General features: G+C 37.9%; 1 protein-coding gene across 2 annotated transcripts in view; it reads left to right on the top strand.

The window, feature by feature from the left end:
* Window positions 1–22147, top strand: part of DMD (dystrophin) — a gene marked incomplete at both ends in the record, with an annotated part of 1846964 nt that overhangs the window by 368205 nt on the left and 1456612 nt on the right. For both annotated transcript variants that reach the window (XM_084636024.1, XM_084636023.1), the window contains one exon: window positions 8483–8601. In XM_084636024.1, coding sequence (XP_084492150.1) covers window positions 8483–8601 — 119 coding nt within the window. The remainder of the gene's footprint in view (window positions 1–8482; window positions 8602–22147) is intronic.

The following is a 22147-nucleotide window of genomic DNA, read 5'->3' as shown; positions in this document are numbered from 1 at the left end:
CCAATCCTATCCTTTGCACAAAAGTGGAGAAACAACAAGCAAAGAAAAAGAAGACATCCCGTAATACCCAACATAGTTCAGAAACTTTAACCTTTGGAATTTTTACTACAAACTTTCATATAAATTCCCATTGACATTAATGGGAATTAGGCATAAATATTGTTTCTGAAGTGCCACATTTTAAAACTCCATCTTCTTTCACTTGCACCTCATAATATTATTTTTATGGAACAGTATTAAGAATGGTTTTCTGAATACAATAGTAATCCATTAAGAACATTTTACTGTCTGCTTAGTTCTATAGCACATGCAAAGCAGCCTATTCTATTTCTACCAATATTTTTTCCCTTTAAAAGCATCATCCTTTTTTTCTTGTTCCGAAGAAATATTTTCTAAAACATACTACAGGATCTTGTTTTGTATTCCACCAGAGCGGAGATGTTCAGCTGAGTTTTCATATTTTTAAATTGTAATTCAACAAATAGATTTAGCATTCTACACATCAGAAAACATCACATACAGTATGCAGAAAGGTTTTAGAAATACCATTTTACTGTGATTTCAATTATAATATTTTTTGAAAAGTTATTTTTGGTGACTCCCAGTAGATCTGGCAAATCAGTTTGAAATGATTAGACATAACTTTTAAAATATACATAAGTATACATTACACAGTATACACTTACTGTGTAATAATGAGTGCATTATTGATTTATACTTTCAGCATGTTTCAGGCTGAGCCCCACTTTCTGTTACATGATCATTGGGCAACAGTTGTGTCCATATACTTCGTTAGTTTATTTCTCTAAATACAAAGGAAGTGGAAATGTGCTTCACTGGTTACAGCAGAAGATTGGGAGGACTCCTGAGTTCTATTCTTGCTTCTGCAGTGCCACTAACGTGCCATATCATTTCAAGCTAGTCATGCCTTTTGAGGCCTTATGCTTCACCCATTACCCCAGCATTTGATGCCTTTCTCTGTGCCTCATTTCACTTACCTGTTGAATGTGTAAATACTTATCTCAAACAGATAATTTAGCCTAGCAATATTATTTGTAAAACTCCATTGAGATCCTTGCATGAGAGGTTTAGGGGTTTATTTTAGTGGCTGGATAGTTATCCATTCCTCAGTGTTCTGAGTCCTAGCACAGATCCTTCTGTAATGTCTTTTATACCCTTATCTCTATTCTGTTTATAAAAGTCTGATATCTTAGGGACCTTCCACATTTTATTCTTTCATAGACCCACCAACCACTTCTGCCCCCAGTATCTGAAGCAACAACAGGAAAGGTGAAAAAGTAAGGAGTTAAAGTACCCTTGCAAAATTGTCATGAAAATATATCAGCCCTGGCACAAATTCTACTTGTCCACCTTCTGCTATGCTTGATTATAAAATAACTACATTTCTTAATAATTTAAAAAATTTAGTGCTCTTTGAGAATTTGGTGAAGCTATCCCTTATCTGACAGCCATGTTATGCAGCTTATCTAATGTTTTCCCTGCCAATTAGAACTTTGAAAAGATTCAGAGAGCCGTGTGGTACGTAACCGAATGAGATTGGTGGGTAGGAATATTGACTCCCTCTTGCTGGAGTTGGAAGAAGTGAGACACCTCTATGAGCAGCTGAATGCACACATATAGTACATCCAGAGGCTACTGTGCTCATTCCTGACCAACTCTCCAGTCCCTCATATGATTTCTTCCTTTCCTCCTCCTTTTTTTTTTTTTTAAATTGCATTGTTACCCTGCTTTGTGCTCAGCAGATATTTCTCATACCCTATTTTCTGGTTATTTTAAAGAGGCTTTTTGGAGTAGAGGTCCCGAGGTGTATAATCTCCTTCTCTCTACTGACACTTTGTCTGCACTTAACAGACTATTGCACAGTTGCTCTTCTTTGACTCCTGAGAGACAGAGAGATATGCTGGTAGTTTATTTTCAGGGTACATATCCTTGTGTAGCATTGGCATGTATGTTATCCTAAAGCGTAGGTTTCCTGCATAGAAAGCTAAAATCAAAATGATATTCTCTGAACAAAATGGTTTGTTGATATCAAACACAGCAGGAGTCAACCATGCTGAAGAGGCACAATCTGCTTCGACATACAAGTTAACAGTAAATATAAGGGTTTTGATGGTTGTCATTGTCCTAGGATCCCTTTCCTCAACCCTTAAGGTTCAAGGCTACAGACTAGTCTGGTTGCTCAGTAATGTGTTCCTCTTTCATAGATTCCAAGGCCAGGAGGGACCATTCTGATCATCTGCTCTAACTTCCTGTGTAACACAGGCCATAGAAATTCATAGAACATATGTTTTAGAGAAAAAAATATAATCCAATCTTGGTTTAAAAATTTCTCAGAGGTAGAGAATCCACCACAAACCTTGATAACATGTTCCAATGTTTGTTTACTCTCATGCATAAATTTTAATGCTTATTTCCAAAGTGAATTTGTCTAGCTTCATCTTCCAGCCATTGGATCATGTTATATCTTTTGCTGCTAGATTGAAGAGCCCAAAGTTAAAAATTTATTTCCCTTGTCGATATTTACAGTCTGTAATCAAGTCACCCTTTAACCTTCTTTTTAAAATAACTAGATGGAGCTCTTTGAATTTATCACTATAAGTCATGTTTTCTAATCCTTTCTTGTTTGCACAAGCTTGGTCTCTTTCATCAACAAAAGTTGATACCATTAAAGGTATTTCCTCACCCACCCTGTCTTGCTAATCCTTTAATCACTCTCCTGGCTCTTCTCTGAACTCTCTCCAGTTTATCAACATCCTTCTTGAATTGTGAGCACTGGAACTGGACTCATTACTGCAGAAGCAGTCACCAAATGCAGAGGTAAAATAACTGTCTCTCCTCCTACTTGAGATTTCCCTGTTTATGCATCCCAGGATGGCATTTGTTTTTCTTTGCCACAGCATCACATTGGGAGCTCGTGTTCAGCTCTTACTAATTCATCTTCTCTCACTTCCACAGTGAGACTCCAGGAGAGCTGAGTTTTGTTTTGTTTCTTTTTTAAATCCCTTCAGCCAGGTTTCCCCGAATGGCTTTAAAGGAATATCTGCCTTTTATATTATATCCCTAGTACCAAACTTACCCTGGCCCTGGGACTATTTTTAATCAGGAAGTTCGGTGAAAACAAGTGGCATTCATTAGCTTCCTGCACATCTGCTTCCTTAAAATGCCTGAACTCAGGCCAGGCAAGTGCCTTAGAAAGAAGCAGTTCACTGCAGCTGCCTCTGCTTCTTGGGGACAGAGAGGGGAAGAGGAGTACTACATATTAAAAAAAACTGTACAGTGCAGACTAGAAATGAACTGGGGAGAGAGAGGTTTGCTTTCAGGAAACTAAACAGAAAGCTGAAGTAAAGCCAACAGAAAAACTGTAGTAGTGTGAACATGTTTTTATTCTCACAAGTCCCTTTGGCAACCCACAAATTTCTTAAGTTGCTACTTCCTAATTTGTTTGAACTGCTATGGAACTGAAGATATCCTATTATTTTTCCCCTCACCAAATGATACCATACTTAAAGACCTGGCATCAGTGTGCCTGAAGAGCCTAAACAGTTAGCCAGCAATAGATTTCCTGCTGCAGACAGGGTCAGAATGCCAATGAAAACCTGGCTGTTCAGATAAGAGATCAAAAACGTACACAGTAGAACCTCAGTGTTATGAACACCTCAGGAATGGAGGTTGTTCATAACTGTGAAATGTTTGTAACTCTGAGAAAAATGTTATGTTTTTTCTTTTTAAAAGCTTACGGCTGAACATTGGCTTAATACAGCTTTGAAAGTTTAATGTGCGGAAGCACAGAAACGGTTTCCTTACCTTGTCAATTTTTTTTTGAACTTCCCTATATTATTTTAGTAGTTATGTATAACACAGATTTTTTGTGTGGGGGGGAGGAAGGGAGGATCTCTGCTGCCAACTGACTGTATATTCCTGGTTCCAGGTGAGGGGTGTGGTAGATTATAACTGAGGTTCTACTGTCTTGTGTGTATAGTAGCTTCTGCCCACCCAACAGGAAGACTCGGTTTGTACTGGTGACAGGGCCGGCTCTAGGATTTTTGCCGGCCCAAGCAAAAAAAATTTTTGCCGCCGCCGCTTTTTGCTCCACCCCAAATCCCCAGCCCCAGCTCCTCCCCCAGGTGTGTGGCATTCCCCCCCCCCCGCTATTGCTTCCTGCGGTTCCCCCACTGCTGCTGTCAGGCAAGGGAGAAGCAGCGCGTTCAGGGGAACAGGTGGAGCGGAGGGGAGTGAGGGTTGGGGGGGGTAGAGGAACCGCTCCCCACCCCAGCTCGCCCAAGTGGGCCGCTGCTCGGCTCCTCCCTCCCTCCCAGGCTTGCCGCATGCCAAACACTTGTTTGGTGCGGCAAGCCTGGGAGGGAGGGGGGAGAAGTGGAGTGGCGGCGGCTCACTCAGGGGAGCAGGCGGAGGCAGAGCTGGGGCGGCGGGGGCCCATTTCTAGGGGCGGCATGGCCGGCACCGGGATGCCGCCCCTAGAAATGTGCTGCCTCAAGCACCTGCTTGTTTTGCTGGTGCCTAGAGCCAGCCCTGACTGGTGAACATTTTATTTTAATCTGTGCCCGTATGGAAGAACCTTATTGATTTGCCTGAGCATGTCTCCAGTGCATAAAGAAAAAAGGCCAAATGTGGAAGAGCCATATCTGTTCCCTCTCCCTTATTGCTTGTTTTTTTTCTTTTAGTCCCTGTTTCCATCAGTGATGTTTACTCCTATTTGTTCGTTATTTGGAATTAATTTTTAAGCCCTCCTTGACAAACCTGGAATAGGGGTGATACTCTGTGAGAGAGAAAAATCTGGATGTCCAAGATACATTCAGCTTCTGCATTTATCTTGAAAATGTCTATTTATAGTGATTTGTGTGAGATGTTTGACTGTGACTTGGGAAAAAGTTACATTAGGGAAAAATAATGATAGTTACTGGGAAGTGAACATCTCTTCTTTGTTTACTCCTCTCATACCTTGCTGCTTTGGGTATTTTTGCAGTTGGCCTTATCCCTGGCTTTGATTTCCCTCTTAATGTAATGGCTGGGTTTTCTTAACCTTGTCACACTTTCAGTGAATAATACTGTACCGTCTTTGATACCTTCTGCTTCCTGCCATAGCTAATGTAATTGAACAACATCTAAACAAATTGTCATTCCGTGGTTTAACAGCTGATTCCCTTGTATATGTAATATTTTGCAGAACTTGTTTGTGTTATTGCATGAGAAGCTACAGATGTTACCACTGAAAAATCTTCATAGTTTAATGTAATTGTTTTTGGCTTCTACTATTTGAAATTTCTCTGGTCCTTTTATCTGCTTTGGCTCTTGATTAACCCTAAGACATCATTACTGTGACTGAGCAGTGTTTATTTGCTGCAGCACTTTGGATCAGGTTGGATCCTTTGGGTCAGATACACTCCCATGCCCAAATATGGGTCTATCAGGCAGTCAATTATGGCTCCCTGTTACTGTGCACTACTTGAGCCCTGGAGCAAATTAGGGTAGCATGGGGTCTGCTCTAAATTTTCTCACCCGCATTTGGTCCCATAGGAATCAAACCACAGCTTGGGGATAGTTGGAGCTCATCACAATTCAACCACTTCTGATACCCCCAATGTGTCTCTGCTCTGGAGTCTGTGGAGAGGGAGGTGCTCGTGAGCTCTGACAGCTTCTTGGCTGCTGGTACTTCCTCCATGTCTGAGATAATCCGAGAAGGGCTCTTATGAGGAGGTAACAGCTGAACAGCACATAGGGAGTGGATCAAAGTTGAGAATTTTTAATTATTTAAAAAAAAAGCATGAAGAAATAATCTACCAGTCTCCTCCTGAGAGTAAGAACTCTTCTCCATTTAACTAAGTATTTTAAGCTTAAGTTAATAGTTGTTAGTGGCACCACTATTTGTTTTTTATTTTTGTGACTTTAATAAGTTATAACAGACTTTTTAAACCCTTTTATTTAACCTCAATCTTGTGGGATTGTGTTTGGCAGCATCAGCCATTGAATATAGACCATGAGCGGTCTTAAAAAAGACATCATACTGAAAAGATGACATTTGAAATTGACATTCATATTCTGCTGCTGGGGCCACTCTGTTTTGACAAAGGAAAAAAAGCTGAAAGTTGAGATATTTGTTGAAGTAGGAGGAACTCTTTTGAAGGTTAACCTTTCAATTTTTGTTTTTAAACTTCGTGTTTGTGAATGAGATTTTCATTTTGCAGTGTAAAGCTGATGGTTCTTTGTAAGGTCCCCTTACATTAGAATAAGGTGATCCTCTCTCTCTACATCATTATGTTCTACTGTGAGAGTGAAGATTCATCATCCAGTCAGTGACCTATTTTAAGTTCTTGTTCCAACCCTTTGGTACTCAGAGGTACTCTTTTACTTGATAGGTATGCAATACCTTAGAAAAAAAGAGTAGCTGTAGATACATGCCAACTATACAGTTAGTTTAGAAGATGAGCCTGAGTCCTATACTGTCATTCTCCAGTACATGCTCCTTTCTGCAACCCTTGAGTTCAAACGGATTGATTTTGTGCTACAAGTCTTTCTGAAACATTCAAAAATCAATGGCCTTCTTATCCTCCTGGTGTCTTATGACAGTTCTCCCTGACAGAAGACAGAATGCCAGTGTCTCTTGGTTTACATGGGTCCGTCATATTCAAAATCTCCGGACACCCATCATTCAGAAGATGGATGAAACTGAAGATCCAGGGTATCATTCTGAATTCAAGATGATTCCCAGCTAAAAGTGGGACAATACTATATTAGCCTAAAAATATGTATGTATTCAAGAATGATCCCTCTTCTTCAACTGATTCGGGAAGAACAACGAGGAGTCCTTGTGGCACCTTAGAGACTCATAAATTTATTTGGGCATAAGCTTTTGTTTTTGCTGATGCAGATTATCACAGCTACCCCTCTGAAACCTGATTAGGGAAGTGCATGTTTAAGTGCTGTATTCAGTGTCCTATAAACTTAGTTTTTAATTAACCCAAGCAAACTTTATTAGGTAACAGTTAAAATGTGCTCCAAATGACACATACAGTTGCTCATGTGGTGAAAACTTTGAAACACACAGAAAGCATCAAGTAAGGTGAAGTATAGAATTCTGACCCATATGTACCACTGATTACCACATGCATGTAGGCTGCAAATTTCTCTCCATGCAACAAAACCCTCAGCCTTCAGTGTATGCCACTGTAGTGATCTCAGCCTCCACACTTTTTTTTGTACTTAGAGCCTGATCCTGAAAGCATTGGGTAAATGTGATTGACTTTTAACATTAAAGCCTGTACAAAACAACAGTAGAGAGATCTAAAGTGTTCAGACTACAAATGTGGACATATGAAAAAATTCCATGTCAGTATATTGATACAGTAACCACATTGATGCCATCATCCAAGTTTCACCCAAATTTACTGTTGCCATCATGCAAATTCATAAGGCTTATCCTTAAACTTATAAGGATAAGCAACCAGTACTGTATGCAAGGTGAAATCTCATTAGGAGCTCATTTGACTTCTGTTTACTGATATTTGTATAATTGTCAGGTCAATTATATACAGTGACAGGCACATTAAATACACACACTCACTCACACACACAGTTCAGTAGTTTTATCAATTTATAGTGCCGCTTTTGAGCGACCATGAAAATCACCCTTTTCCTACCCAGAAAAACATCAGAGTATAGGTAACTGAATAATTGGTAAAACTGTTAGTAAATAAATAGTATCCGTTGCCTCTGCTTAGCTGAGGCCATTTCAGTAGGATATAGATTTTTGTTTCACTAAAACATAGCCTACTGCTTTGCCTTCAGAGGATTCTAACTGGAGAGACTTTTTAAAATTGAAATTTCCCTTTATTTATTAAATAACACAATTACGTATGCCAACCCCACTCACAGGCTTTTAACTTTAGCAGATAGCCTTTCTGATTTATTCCAAAGTAAAATTCTGTATTTAAATCTTTGATTTTAGAACATTGTGTATATATACAGGTCATGAATAATGTAATTGTGTTGTGTTTCTCCATATTATATGCACAGTGATTAAACTTCAGTATACCAGGTTAAACTTTCTTTTCTATTTGCCTGATAAGAAATTCAGATTTCCATGGATACCTCTTACTTGAAGTATCAAGGCTAGCAAAGTATTAAAAATATTTATATTGTAAATGCTACAAGTGATCATACAAGGCCGTAGATTGTATATCTAAACTGTAATTCAATCTTAGTGGTTCTGCCTCTGTTTATGAAACACTTAAATTGTGCTCTACTGCTTCACTGATCAGCTGACTTGTTTGGTTGAATTTACATCATTGTATTCTGCTGAGATTTATGTATTTTTATATAAAATTTGTTGTCGGAAACCATCAAAATCTAGAATTAAATTAAATGTCACAGGGAAATAAAAATTGAGTGATAATTGTGCTTTTCTTTTTTTCTCCTTCTCCTCCCCTCCCCCCCACCCCCTTAGGCCAGATCTGTTTGATTGGAACAGTGTGGCTTGCCAACAGTCAGCTGTAAAACGGCTAGACCATGCCTTCAACACTGCCAAACGGCACTTGGGTATTGAGAAACTCCTTGATCCTGAAGGTTAGTGGCAATCATGCACTAGTTTGTAGCTAAACATCAACTCTTTGTGTATGTGATTGAAAATGAATTTGACCTCTTTGTACCAGGAGTTAATGTTTTCAGAAGTAGCATAAATTCAAGATTAAGTTCTCTCTCAATTAAAATAGTATAATATAAACTCCCCAGAACTAAAGGATTTAGGTCAAAACATTCAGATTGGCCAGAATTTTCAAATGTGTGCACTTGAAGTTAGCTACCTAAATAAGTGGGCTGATTTCTCTCCTCCCACCCCCGGCCCAAGGTTCTGAGAACCTACAGCTCTTATTGTCCATAGGAGGAGCTGCAGGTGTTCAGCACCTTTGAAAATCTGGCCTAAATACGGATTCAGACTTTAGACCCACCCACCTTTTAAAGTATTGGCCTATGTTTCTACAGTATTTTGATGCTAATGGTGACTGGCTTGAAACAGTAGGAGGAGTATGTATGTTTGAGTATCTTCATGGGGCAGACATTTTTTGGATTGTGCCGTTGTATAATGTGCCCATGGGTTGCTATTAAACAGCTTCTTTTTTTAAAAAAAAAAAAATCAAATACCTGTTGTGGGGTGATGTAAAATTCAAGCAATAGTTGAGCTAAGCAGGGCCTGCCAAAGCCTATTCTAAAAACACAGAAGTGCATTTGTATTCGTCAGGCTGGATTTTACAATCTGGTTACACAGAAATTATACTCTCAATATTTTTAGTTCCCATGTATACAGGTGGTTGTCATACATACTTTTCCATTTTATTGGTGATTAGTGTGATGGGGTTGCTTTAAGTAATAAATAATTTGTTATAGTAGAAGTGTGTTTTAAAGCAGGCAATTCTATAAGTTGGTTTGTTAAATTTCTGCAATAAAACATGCATTACCAACAGTTAATTGTATTGGTAATTTATGCATCATAGAATATAGTGCACAAGATTATGCATCTACTATTAAGGTCTCTTTCTGTGCATCTTCTGCCTTTTTAAGTATTTCTTTTGTGAACAAAATCACTTTATCAAACACACCTTTTGGGTTTTGCTACTTGATTAAGTGCGACTGTTTGATTCACAGTGACCTTCTATTGCAAGAGATTTATGATTATGAGGCTAAGATATTTAAAGACTTCATACTATCCTTTGAGATTCCATCAGTGAAAAATATATTGATTTTTTTTTCCTGGCACCTACTCCTCACCATTCAGATTTTGTGAATATCTGATGATGATAATTTTTACCTGAAATATGATGGAAATACAGATTATGACTATCTTGTCATTTAAATTCAGCAATTCATTTTAAAACTTAAATAGGTACAGCATATAGAAATTATATTTACATAAAAATATTACTACAGAACACGGTAATTGGAGATGGCTGAGATGCACACAAAGCTTCTGTTTTTCATACTTTTTTGCTGATAACTGAGGGATTCTGGCATTCCTTAACTAATTTAAATAGTGGTGTAACTGCAAAAGGATTATTTTACCTATGATTTCTCAATAGCTGTAATTATTAATAGTTTTACTACTTTTAACCAAATTGGTTTTTTTTGTTGTTTTTTTTATGAACAAGCACCCAAATACAGTATACCATAAATATACAGCAAATATGTTAATACTTAACAGAATTTGATATTTAATTGGTACTACTTGCATAATATTTCTGGACTCAGATATTTCACTTGCTGCTTCATACATACTCATCATAAGTAGTCAGGCTAACCCAATAAATAAAATGGGTGTCCTCTGAAGTACAGTGGTTTTCATATTATTTCTTTTGCAGTTTTGGATGGGGGGAGGATGATAAACTTTTCAGTATTTTACCAAAATGCCCCTATGGTTCTATTGATCTTGCTTACTTTAACTTGTGTTTTACTATTCAGTTTAATATGGTGCTAAAAATGTTTAAACAATGACTTGTTGACTCGGAACATCATATCTTGCCTTTAGACATAGCATTAAGTAGGACAGGGGAAATACCCTTTCTGTATAGTGTGTTGATTTTAGATGAGTTCTTGTCACCAAGGATTTAGTAGAAAAATGAAAAAAAAATCCATGTAGGTTGTCATCTTCAGAGGATGCAGCTCTTCCCATAAAAGTTTGACTCCTCCTGGTTCAGGAACTGATTCTGAGTGAATGTGGCATTTCACCTCCTGATGCTTGTGTTGCTGTTTGTGTGCTCCCCTCTAGCAATAAACAAATATGGTTCTTTTCTTTAATGAACTTGTGCCTGCTGGGATTGAGCCTACTTGTATTAGTCCTACAACAATATCTGTGCAGTTGTCTTTGGACTAAATAACTGTTCACTTCCCTAATGGTTTACTATGTAGTCTCATACAACTTCATCCGATGAAGTGAGCTGTAGCTCACGAAAGCTCATGCTCAAATAAATTGGTTAGTCTCTAAGGTGCCACAAGTACTCCTTTTCTTTTTGCGAATACAGACTAACACGGCTGTTACTCTGAAACCTATCATTTAATCTGTTCATGTCTTCAGTGGTTTTCTCCCTAGTTTGCAGTGGTGTTATGAGTTCTTTGAACCTTTATTAGGTGATAATGAGACACAATGAGTTTTTCCTTTGATAGCTTTTTCTGTTTGATCTTGATTCTGTGTGCTGCTATATCACAGTACTAGATTCTACACAAACGAATTGCTTTATATGCATTTATCACATAAAATTTCTATCTATAGCTCAATGAAGGGAGGAAAAAAAATCTCTACCCAATATTTCATAAGTAAATCAGCCCGCTCTTCCTGTACTATATGTACCCAGTACTGATATAGGTAGTTTTCTCACTTATCTTCTAGAGCTCAATCCCATACAGGATACCCATCAAGGGAATATACTGTGGAAAGACAGTTGTCTCCTTGAATACTATAAGGCATGGAAATGTGTTCAGAGGACATTGTTGATATTTTTCAGATGAGATATCAGACAGCGGTTGCAGTTTGTACTACTGATAGCATTCAGGAAGGCTGCTTGGTAGAACCTGGGAATTTCTGCTACATCAGCACAAGAAAAATGTGTATCTTTGTGATTATATTATTATTATTATTATTTTATTATATATATTTTAAGGAAGGAAATGGGTTTTCCCTTCATTCCCCTTTGTGGTTCCAAATTTCAAAATAGATCTAGATAAAGTGTCTATAAAAGTAAAAGTTGTAGAATTCACAGCAATAAAGTTACTGGTTGTAGAACATTATTATTGGGCTCTGTCTGTTCAACCATATACTTTTAGTATCTCTTGGTTTTAAGCTCATCAGAGTCTGACTGGCTTTTCCGCTGTTGGTAGGTCACTATCAGTTGTTGGGAAATTAGAATGGTTTCTGAAGTCTGACACGCAAGCGGGCAATAAAAGTAGATCTGGAGGAGCCTCCATTCCTGTTGTCAAAGCTCTGAGTCATCCAGTTGCCAGGTTAATTAGATTTTTCACTATTAATATTTAAAAATAGATTTATAAGATGACCAATGGCATGTCCAAAAGAATGTACCATGGTTTTCAAGTCGTGTTTTTTAGGGATATCTTTGGTAAGGGAAAAGGAGAGTGATGGGACTGGTTTTCAAGGTAATTTTGAGATACCGCTGAACTTTTTAATTTTTTTTCAAATTTAATGCAATAAGTACAGTAAACATGCATATGCTAATTCATGGATTCTTACCATTCTTAAGTCTAGGTAATTTAAAAAAACAAAAAACCTACCTTCAGCCTTCATGCAAAGTATGAAGTGAAGCAAAGTCACTCCTTTTCTGAGACTCAAAAAGTTCCCACACAATTATTTTTTTGTATTTTGCGTATTTGGGTTCTGGCCACACTGTTTTCTTGGTATTTCCATCCCAGCAAGAAGTACAGTGTAATGTTGCTAGACTCAAAAGATCTAGGCATTTCATATGCGCATCTATAGTGAACCCACATTTCAGTTGTTTTGAGGCTACCTCAGCACTGCCTACCAAATGGATGAAGATTGCATGGAATATTGACATTTATCATCAAGGTTATCAGGATATTCTGCATTTGGCCAACTTGAATGGTCTCCTAGGTGATTGCTGTTTCTATTAGAATTGATGGTTTCTGCATATTGTGGGTCACTCTAACACAATTTCCAAAATGGCCATGTCACAGCAACCAGAGACAAAATATTAATCTAGAGGGAACTGTCTTGAATAGAAAAGGCTTTTTAACAACTCCTAATGAAAATGTTTAAGTGGATATACCTAAATACGCCCTTTAAAATATATACAAGAGCAGGGTTTGAATTATTCCCCACAACACTGTTTCATGTCCTAACACATTGATTTTACTAATCTATAAGCATTCATTGCTGTGGAAACATGACAACCAGTGGAAGTGGTATAACATTACAAAAGCCATACTTCACTTATAAGCACAATTCTAATTGCTCTTTTTCTTTATGCTGCTACATATTGCAGTCTGAGTGAAGGAAATGGAATAGCAATCTGTCTTCAGTACCTAACACAATTTTGAAAATGAGACTAGGTGGTATTGAATGTGCATAGCCATATACCTGTATTTTACCATTATTTTTGAGGGCAAGCTATAACTACAGTGATAGCCATTTTATCTAATATGGGTGGGTTTGTAATACCCACTTGGAATGCTGAATTTGTATGTGTTTAATCTGTAACTCCATTGTGATATATGTTAAAACTTCTTTCATAATTGCTTTTCTAGAAAATTAAAACACACTTTTCGTTTTAAAAGATCCTACTGATAAGATGAAGGTCCTGTTTTTGACAGCTTCTTACTAATGCAATACCCTTCAAGTCACTTAATATTTCTATTAAAACCTGTAAATTATTGACTGTGAAGTAGTTTATACATAATTAAATAGCTCACAGGTCAAAGAGGTGATGATAAATCTACTCATACTATGTGGAAAAGGAAGTGTTTTTAAATGAAACTTCAGGCTGTAACGGATGCTCTATTTTTCCCTGCTTTTCTTGTATTTGCTTAACTTGTAAAGAAAAAGAATTTGTGATAACTTCACCATGCGGCTGCTTAATTTTGTCAGGCTGATCATTGTATTTCTCAGTAAAGTTTACCATCCACTTTTGCTTTTGATTACTTTTAAGGACGCTTTCATGTTAGTTTTTATGATTGCTTCTGAGTAGCAGGAAAGCATTTGAATAAACTATGACTTAATGACCTATTTTGTGTGAATATGCCACAAAGAAGAATCATCAATTAATATAGTTAACTAATATCCCTGAGTATTGAAATGTTTAAGGTCCTTACAAAGCATGTGGAGATATCTGAAAATATTGAAACTGTGGTGATGTTTCCCCAAGTGCAGTGTTGTATTTCAATCATAATGTCATTTAGCTATAGAAATAGAGATTTGGAATTGAAAATATGACTTCATTGTTATGATATGAACAAAGATGCATGCAAATTGTTTTAGAAGACACCAAATTGTTGGTAAAGGAGTCAATAGGCAATGTATTGGTAACAAGAATGATGGCTATAAGGAAGTGCCCCATGAAATTACATATTGTTTCAGTTTGAGCTTCCCTGAATGTTTTATATCCTCACCTTTAAGTTTTCCTGCAAGACTCTGCTGCCTGTTTCACTGATGTTTGCTCCAGCCAATGAAAAGTTAAAAAGTGAACAGAATACAAGGTAAATGGGACCTTATTGAAGCTTATGATCTGTTTTAGCAAAATGGGATATTGAAGATGGGGGAATATTCTCACCCATTCTCACATATAGTAAGTGTGGGTCTTTAAATATATTAATATGCTTTGTTGTGATAGTTTTCAGACATCCTCTGTGGATGAGAATGGGTTACGACTAAGGCATAGCACGTCTTCTCTTCTTGACTTTCTCTAGCACTTTCCTGTCACTAAGAAGTAGTTGTCATACCCAATGTATCGACTAGGAATGGAATAGAAAATGTCACTTAAAAAAAAATTAAGCAGTAATATGTGTGGGGCAGAAAACCCTTTTGTAAATTGTTTGAGTAGCACACTGGAGCTCACATTAATAAGTAACTATTTATATTTGTTCCTGTCATCATACAGCACAATTAATCTCCCACTGAATGTAATAGGTATGCATAGGGAACAGTCACAGGATCAGGCACTTTAAAAAAAATTATGTGAACTGAAAGGGAAACGTCCATAAAACACATACCTGTCAAATGAATAGATTGAACTGTTCTATAGTCCTAAAACAAATAATATGTTTACATATATATTTATAGATTTCAAGTCCAGGAGAGACCACTGTGATCATCTATGCTCACCTCCTATATAGCAGAGGACACAGAACATTCCAAAAATTATTCCTATAACCTGTATTTTAGAAAAAACTTAAGACCATTGATTTAAAAATTGTCAGTGATGACGACTCCATCCCGACCCTTGATAAATTGTTCCAATGGTTAATTTCTCTCACTGTTTAAAATGCATGGCTTATTTCCAGTCTGAATTTGTCTAGCTTCAGTTTCCAGCCATGTGTCATGTTATGCCTTTCTCTGCTAGATTTAAGAGCCTATTGTTAAATATTTCTTCCCCATGAAGGTACTTATACACTGTAATCAAGTCATCCCTTTGTCTTCTCTTTGTTAAGCTAACTAAACTGGGCTCTTTGAGTCTAGCACTGTAAAGAATATTTTCTAATCCTTTTAATCATTCTTGTGGCTCTTCTCTGAATCTTCTCCAAGTTATCAACATTCTTCTTGAATTGTGGGCATCAGAACTAGACACAGTAAGCCAGGAGCAGTCATACCAGTGCCAAATACAAAGATAAAATAGCCTCTCAACTCCTTCTTGAGATTCTGTTCATGCATCTGAGGATCACATTAGGTCTTTTGGCCAGTGTGTTGCACTGGGAGTTCATGTTTTGCTGATTATCCATCATCACCCTCAAATCTTAGTCTCTGCTTCCCAGGATAGAGAGTCCCCCGTCATGTAAGTAGGGTCCACGTTCTTTGTTCCTAGATGTATACATTTACATTTAGCTGTATTAAAACACACAGTGTTTGCCTGTGTGCACTCTACTAAGTGATACACATAGCTCTGTATTGAAGACCTGACCTCCCACAAATTGGGTCCCCTTTTTGAACTTTATATACTTGATTTCACATGTTGCCTGTTAAATCGTTTCCAGTTTAATAAAGTGTATGTGGAGTAGCTGGTCTCAAAATATACAGAGAAAATACTTTGGTCCAATGAAAATATATTAAAGAAATTCCAAGAGCAAAGATCTGAAAAGACATGAAATCCGAAAGGTCAAAAGAAGTGGACTGTGTTGTCTTTCTCACTGCATTCACTGAGTTCCTAGAAACAAAAGTTACTGTATATTATATCCGTATGTCGGAGTAACAAAGGAATTACTGTATTATAGATCAAAAATGAACGACCACTTACTGGTGCAAGAATATAAAAATATTCTGAATTACCATTAGAAATATTAATGTATGTATTCGGTGTGCTCAGTGGTATTGTGCTGTTGTCGGGTGTGCATACCCTTAGAGTACCCCCTTTCATCAATACATAATGCTGGCAGTATCTTCTGCTCCAGTGCCTCCTACAGGCTATCTGCCTCTCACTATGTCATCTGTGGCTCAGCATTCCAGCTAAGTCACATGAAGGTCAAACCCTTTCCAGGGTACTCCAGTGTCCCAGTTGGCATAAACAAAAGGTCCTTCATCCCTCCTGGTCTCAACTCAGTTTTCTCATTTTTATCAGAGTGCTGACTCTACAGACTTTTGCCTGCTGGACTCTTTTATTTACTTTTATGTATTTGTTTCTTGTAACTCACAGGTCCCCCACAGCAGCCTACCCCACTCCCTATGAATCTTTTCTGTTCATTGTTTCACTTCTGGAACACCAATCCCAGGACTGCTTCCCTGGATGCATGATCCCCTTGTTCCATGGGCCCACCACAACAGTTAGCTCTACTCCTGTGGTTCAAGTCTCCAGCCACAGCCAACCCCATACTGTGGAACCTCTTCAAAGGCACTCACAAGGTCTTTTTCCCAAGCTAATAAGTAGAGGTCCCCTACTGTCTCTTTCTCCAGGGTTTTGACAGTCTTTCTTTGGACTCCCACAGTTATCTCCAAGCCTTAACTCAGGGCTCCTTCCCTACAGAAGTCTACACTTCTTCCTGTGGTCCAGGCCTCCTGCTGGGAGAGAATTCTCTTACTTTCTCTCACCTGGGATCTCCTTTTCTATCTGAGTAGATTCCTACTTATCCTGTTCAGGCAGTTTTCTTATAGAATTCAGCTGCTCTATCCTTAATTGGTTAATGCATCTTCTACCAGGTGTAGTTTACAAGTTCAGCAATATTCTCCTTGAAGGACTACGGGCTCCATGACATGCACACAAATATAAAGAGTGTTCCATGCCCTGATGATCTTCTAAGGGTGAAATTTAACTGAGTCCACAAGGCCTATGCCCTACTAAAGCGGCTTAAATGTGACTTAAATATAAGCTATGTGTTGAGTGTCTGCACAAGGATGAATTTCGCCCCATGAAATTGATACAAATGAGGTAAGAAGCACTGGGAGATGTAAATTTTCACCCTCTTTCCACCATGATCCTGCATTAAGCCATGATCCAGGGACATGCTTAGCACATGAACAGTCCTATTTAACACCAGGCTCTTCAGTCTAACGTGATCTGATGGCTGAAATTTGAAACTAGAGAAACTCAGACTGCAAATAAAGTGTAATATTTATAATGGTGGAACAATTTACCAAAGGTTGTGGTGGATCTTTTATCACTGGCAATTTTATGCCAAGACAGGGTGTTTTTCTAAAGGATATGCTCTCGGAAACATTTTGGCGAAGGTCACAATAGTCCCTTCCGGCCTTAAAATGTATGAAGCTGTGAACTGAATTCAATATACTCATTTCATCTTTAAAGTTAAGCATGTGCTTCAATGATTTCCTGGATTGGGATCTTTGCATACTGGTGCATCATTGCACCTGTGTGCAGCTCCACTGCAGTCAGTTGGTCTCCAGGCAGGAACAGCAGTGTGGCTATATGGAAAGAGTTGCATGATTGAGGCCTTCAGAGGGATTTTTATTTATACTTGTCCTGGACTAATTCTCCTGTCCTCTGTGAAATGGAGGTCAAGAGGCCACTGGGCAATGAGAGCTTTTAGGCATGGATGAAGTGGCTCATGTAGGAGAAGAGGGTGGAGGTCTGTCATTTTGGGACTGGAAGATCATTCAGTTTGCAGACACAGTATATAGAGGGGCAGTGCCTGGTTATCCATGAGAAGGGAAGTGATCAGTGATATTGAAAGTTAAAACGGTCAAGGAGAATGGAAGAGTCCATGAGGTTGAATCAGAAAAGTCATTAGAGACCCTTTGTGAGATAATTACAAAAATGAGAGATGGAAAATGTCGTCTTTGATCACATTATATAACCTCCTCTCCTGCAAGTGCATGATTGTTTCCTGCTATATATATCCTAGTATGCTGTTCAGTTTTCAATTTATATTTATTATAGTAATAAATACACAATTCTTCAAGAGTAGATACAGGTAAAAAGTGCATAAGAAAAGGAAGCATATATAATATATTCATATCATGAACTTGTGTTCTTTTTAGTAATGATTAAACAATTCTTAGCGTTAATACAGTAGCACAAATAATAAACAATCTAACTAAAGTGTGTATCTCTGCAGATGATTCAATATGACCAAATGCATAAAACTAGTGAAACAAGAAATGAATTAAAACAAAATATATAAGGACCATAATGATGAGAGCATCCATAAAATATCTCGTACTGTAAGAATAGAAGTTGGGAAATGATTAGGATAATACCTTTAGTGTATTTCATTATGTACAGTTAACTGTCATTTTTTAGTTCTATTTTCAGGCATTTGCATGATAGAACTAATAATGGGCACTGGGGACATTTATGTGCACATGTGCATATTTTAAACTTTTGACTTCTTTTCTGTTTTGACTGCCAGACTTAAACATGCAGCCTATGAAATTTGAGTTGTGTTGTATTCTAGTTATAAAATCTAACCTAAGACAATTGTGAATAGTGTTAATATTATTTCCACCCCACGGCGCAGGTCTAAATGTGCTATCCATCATATAACTGATCCCAGGTTAAGAATATGAGGGATGAAGAGAATAGGAAATTTGAACATAGAAGCTTCGTTGTGATGACTTAGGGATCAGAATTGGAGAATACTCCTCTATGCCTCAGGCTGCATTAACTGTTAAATGCTACTCTAGAATGTAGCAATCCTCTTAATTGATGGAGATGGGGGTTCAGCAAGGGTAGCATTTTTACACTGGAGCCAGGCTGGGAGAGTTGGTGGTAGCATGCCTACTCTGGAAACATAGTGGAGCGGGTAGTTTTTGGGTAGATGCTGAGGTACAGGACCCCTGAACACATGGCCCTTTCCTCCAGGGAACCTCCTGAGATTTGTACATTCGGCGGCCTGAACCTCTACTTTGAAAGGTGTGAGAACTCTCTCTCCCTTTCAAATGGAAATATGTGGGAGAACTGCTGCAATGAGAACACTGGGCTTTTCTTCCTTCCTGACCTTCTCCAATGGGGACTTGTACAAAAGAGGGCTATTTAGCTCAACATCGGAAAATTCCACCTCATATTCATTCTAAATTTTCCCTTGCTTAATTTCATCACGTTACGCCTAGAGATAATCTCTTGGTCCACCTTAAACAATCAGACTTGCTCCCTTGCTGCTTACTCCTTTCAAATACTTGTAGACTTATCAAAATTCTCCATCTTGCTTTATTGCTCTTTTCTGAATTCACTAAATGTTTTTGTATTGTAAATATTTTTTCTCCTGTTGGATTGACTCAGTATGCTATTTGCTAGGTATCATCATTCTGTTCTGTGACATATCACTGTACAAGCATGCCAGAATAAATCGTATCACAACGCAAGCTCATGTATACTTTTCTGTCCGTTGTTAATGACTGTGTGTTCTAGCACTAATGTTTCCCAAAGAAATCCCTCCCATGAATGTTTCAAAACATTTATCCAGGTTGAATCCTGTTATTTCCTACCCATATCTCGAACCTCTTTAATCATCTGTGTATTCTCTCTCCTCACTGGAATTTATTAGACCTCCTAATTTAGTATGCCAGACAAAATTAAGAGTGCTAGTTATAATAGTCATGGTCTTTACCTCTTCCAGATAATTAATGAAGATGCCTAATATTGTCTACAGTTCTTGGACACTAAATACCAAAAAAAAATAACCCAGCCATGCTATAATGTTCAGAATTGGGTGTGGATCCCATTTTCCACAAAATTGGGGGTGCGGATGTTTCACAATAATTTCATAATATATGTATTAATGTGTAGTGCTTTTTTAATTAAAGTTAATTAGATTAATCAAAGAACCCTTTAAACTTGACAACATTTATCAATAAAACTGGACTATACATTTTTTTGGAGAATGTTAGGAGTAAATTTATAATTTACGGGCAACACAGGAGTATGGAAGATAACCTTTTATAAATGTAATATTTATTGCTAATTAAAATTCTAAAATGGAGGATATCTGCCTATAAAAATTCAGCAGAGTCTATCGGCTCCTTTTATCTTTAATAACTGAGACAGTTTCAGAAATAGTTAAAGGTTAATTTAATTTTATTATTAAATCCATAGATAACTTGATCTGTTGGGTTAAATGTATCCTTGTGCTAAGTATGGTCATTACTCTGGGGTTAATAGAGCTTTTTTTAAAAGAAAATCTGCTAAAATATTATTATTAGTTGGGCTATTTTTATTTCATGGAGGTAACGTCAGACTGCTGCATTTCATTTTGGCTGAAATATGGTGGTATTGGACTTTATTTTTAATCAGACAGGTAATCAATCAGCTAGAATCATTGCTTGGAGAATGAAGTCTGGATTTCAAATGGAATAGGAGGAAGAGATTCTATGCACCAAAAGATGGCTGGTATTTAGCTAGGATCAGAGACACAAGGAAAGATAAATGCTTGACTAAACATTTATTTAAACTTAATATGTCAGAATTTAGGTCAGCCTGTGTGCTGAATCTCATCCCTGAAATAAACCATTGACTTTGCTTTAAGTATGGTTATGCCCTGAAAAAAAGATTATTTAGAGATAGCATTAGACGGTCACTGTTTGTTGTCTTTGTTACTTCCATAACAATTCTGAGTTGAATTAAATCCTGTTGTCAATGCACTGTGCATGTGAACTGATTGTACACTGAGGAGATCCACTGGGGAGAGTAATTTTTCCCCCCTTTGCCTGTGTTGCCTCACACTATAGGAGTTCTGAAGCTGTTATTGGAGCTTAAGTAACTCCTGCAGATACTATGCTATCATCTCATGAGGAAAAATGATTGGTGATTGTATATAATGGGAATCTACCAGATCTACTCCTTTCCTAAGTGGAGCCCCTATGCAGCTCTAAGGAGCTCTGGTCTTCAGCAGGCAGGAGATCAACCACCTCTGTGCTGACTGCCTGAGTCCTTTATTTTGTTGTACAACAAAATCTGCATCAGTGCTGCTGCATATGAACTCCCCCCACTTTTTTTAACATGATTTGGTGTAGATTTGGCACCAGCCTGTAGAGTAAGTCATATCTGTTGGCTTCTCTTTTGGGGTCCGTGAAAGCTATGATCACTTCATCAAAGTATTCATTTTAAACCTGTCTTTGTCTTGGATGGAAGATTGAGCTTGCAATTGTAGACCTCCTCTGTGAGGGAAGAGACAATGGAAGATTCAATTTTTGGTTACTCAAACCTCAGAGCCAAAGCCTCTTCAGCCAGAAAGGCATGAACAGTAATCCTTAAGAATATAAGAATGGCCACACTGAGTCAGTCCAATGGTTCATCTAGTCCAGTATCCTGCCTTCTGACTGGTGAATGCCAGGTGCTTCAGAGTGAATAAAGAGTGATCCGTTCCCAGCTTCTGGCCATCAGAGGCTAGGGATATCCAGAGCAAGGGATTACATCCCTGACCATTTTGGCTAATAGCCATTGACCTATCCTCCACGTGTCATTCTTGTTCCTATCTTTTGTATTGTCCTGCAGAATAGTGGGAAGACCTACAGCAGGGACCTTGCCCAGCTTTGCAAGAGAGAATTCACCACCTCACATTCTGGGTCCTGAGGCTACAGAACATGTTTTATTTACTCTTTCCACATAAGAGAGGTCAATCACCAGCCCACCAAATTGAATAACAATGTGTGAGAGATTTCCAGGTGCAGTAGCCACTCTGTGAAAATGAATTCTGCTACGTAAGTTCTTGTAGAAAGAAAAGGAGTACTTGTGGTACCTTAGAGACTAACCAATTTATTTGAGCATGAGCTTTCGTGAGCGACAGCTCACTTCATCGGATGCATACTGTGGAAACTGCAGAAGACATTATATATACACAGAGACCATGAAACAATACCTCCTCCCACCCCACTCTCCTGCTGGTAATAGCTTATCTAAAGTGATCATCAAGTTGGGCCATTTCCAGCACAAATCCAGGTTTTCTCACCCCTCCACCCCCCCACACACAAACTCACTCTCCTGCTGGTAATAGCCCATCCAAA

Source organism: Lepidochelys olivacea, assembly GCF_965140295.1.
Source record: "Lepidochelys olivacea isolate rLepOli2 genome assembly, chromosome: 1".
In the NCBI taxonomy this organism is placed as follows: domain Eukaryota; kingdom Metazoa; phylum Chordata; order Testudines; family Cheloniidae; genus Lepidochelys; species Lepidochelys olivacea.
This window is presented reverse-complemented; position numbering and strand designations above follow the sequence as displayed.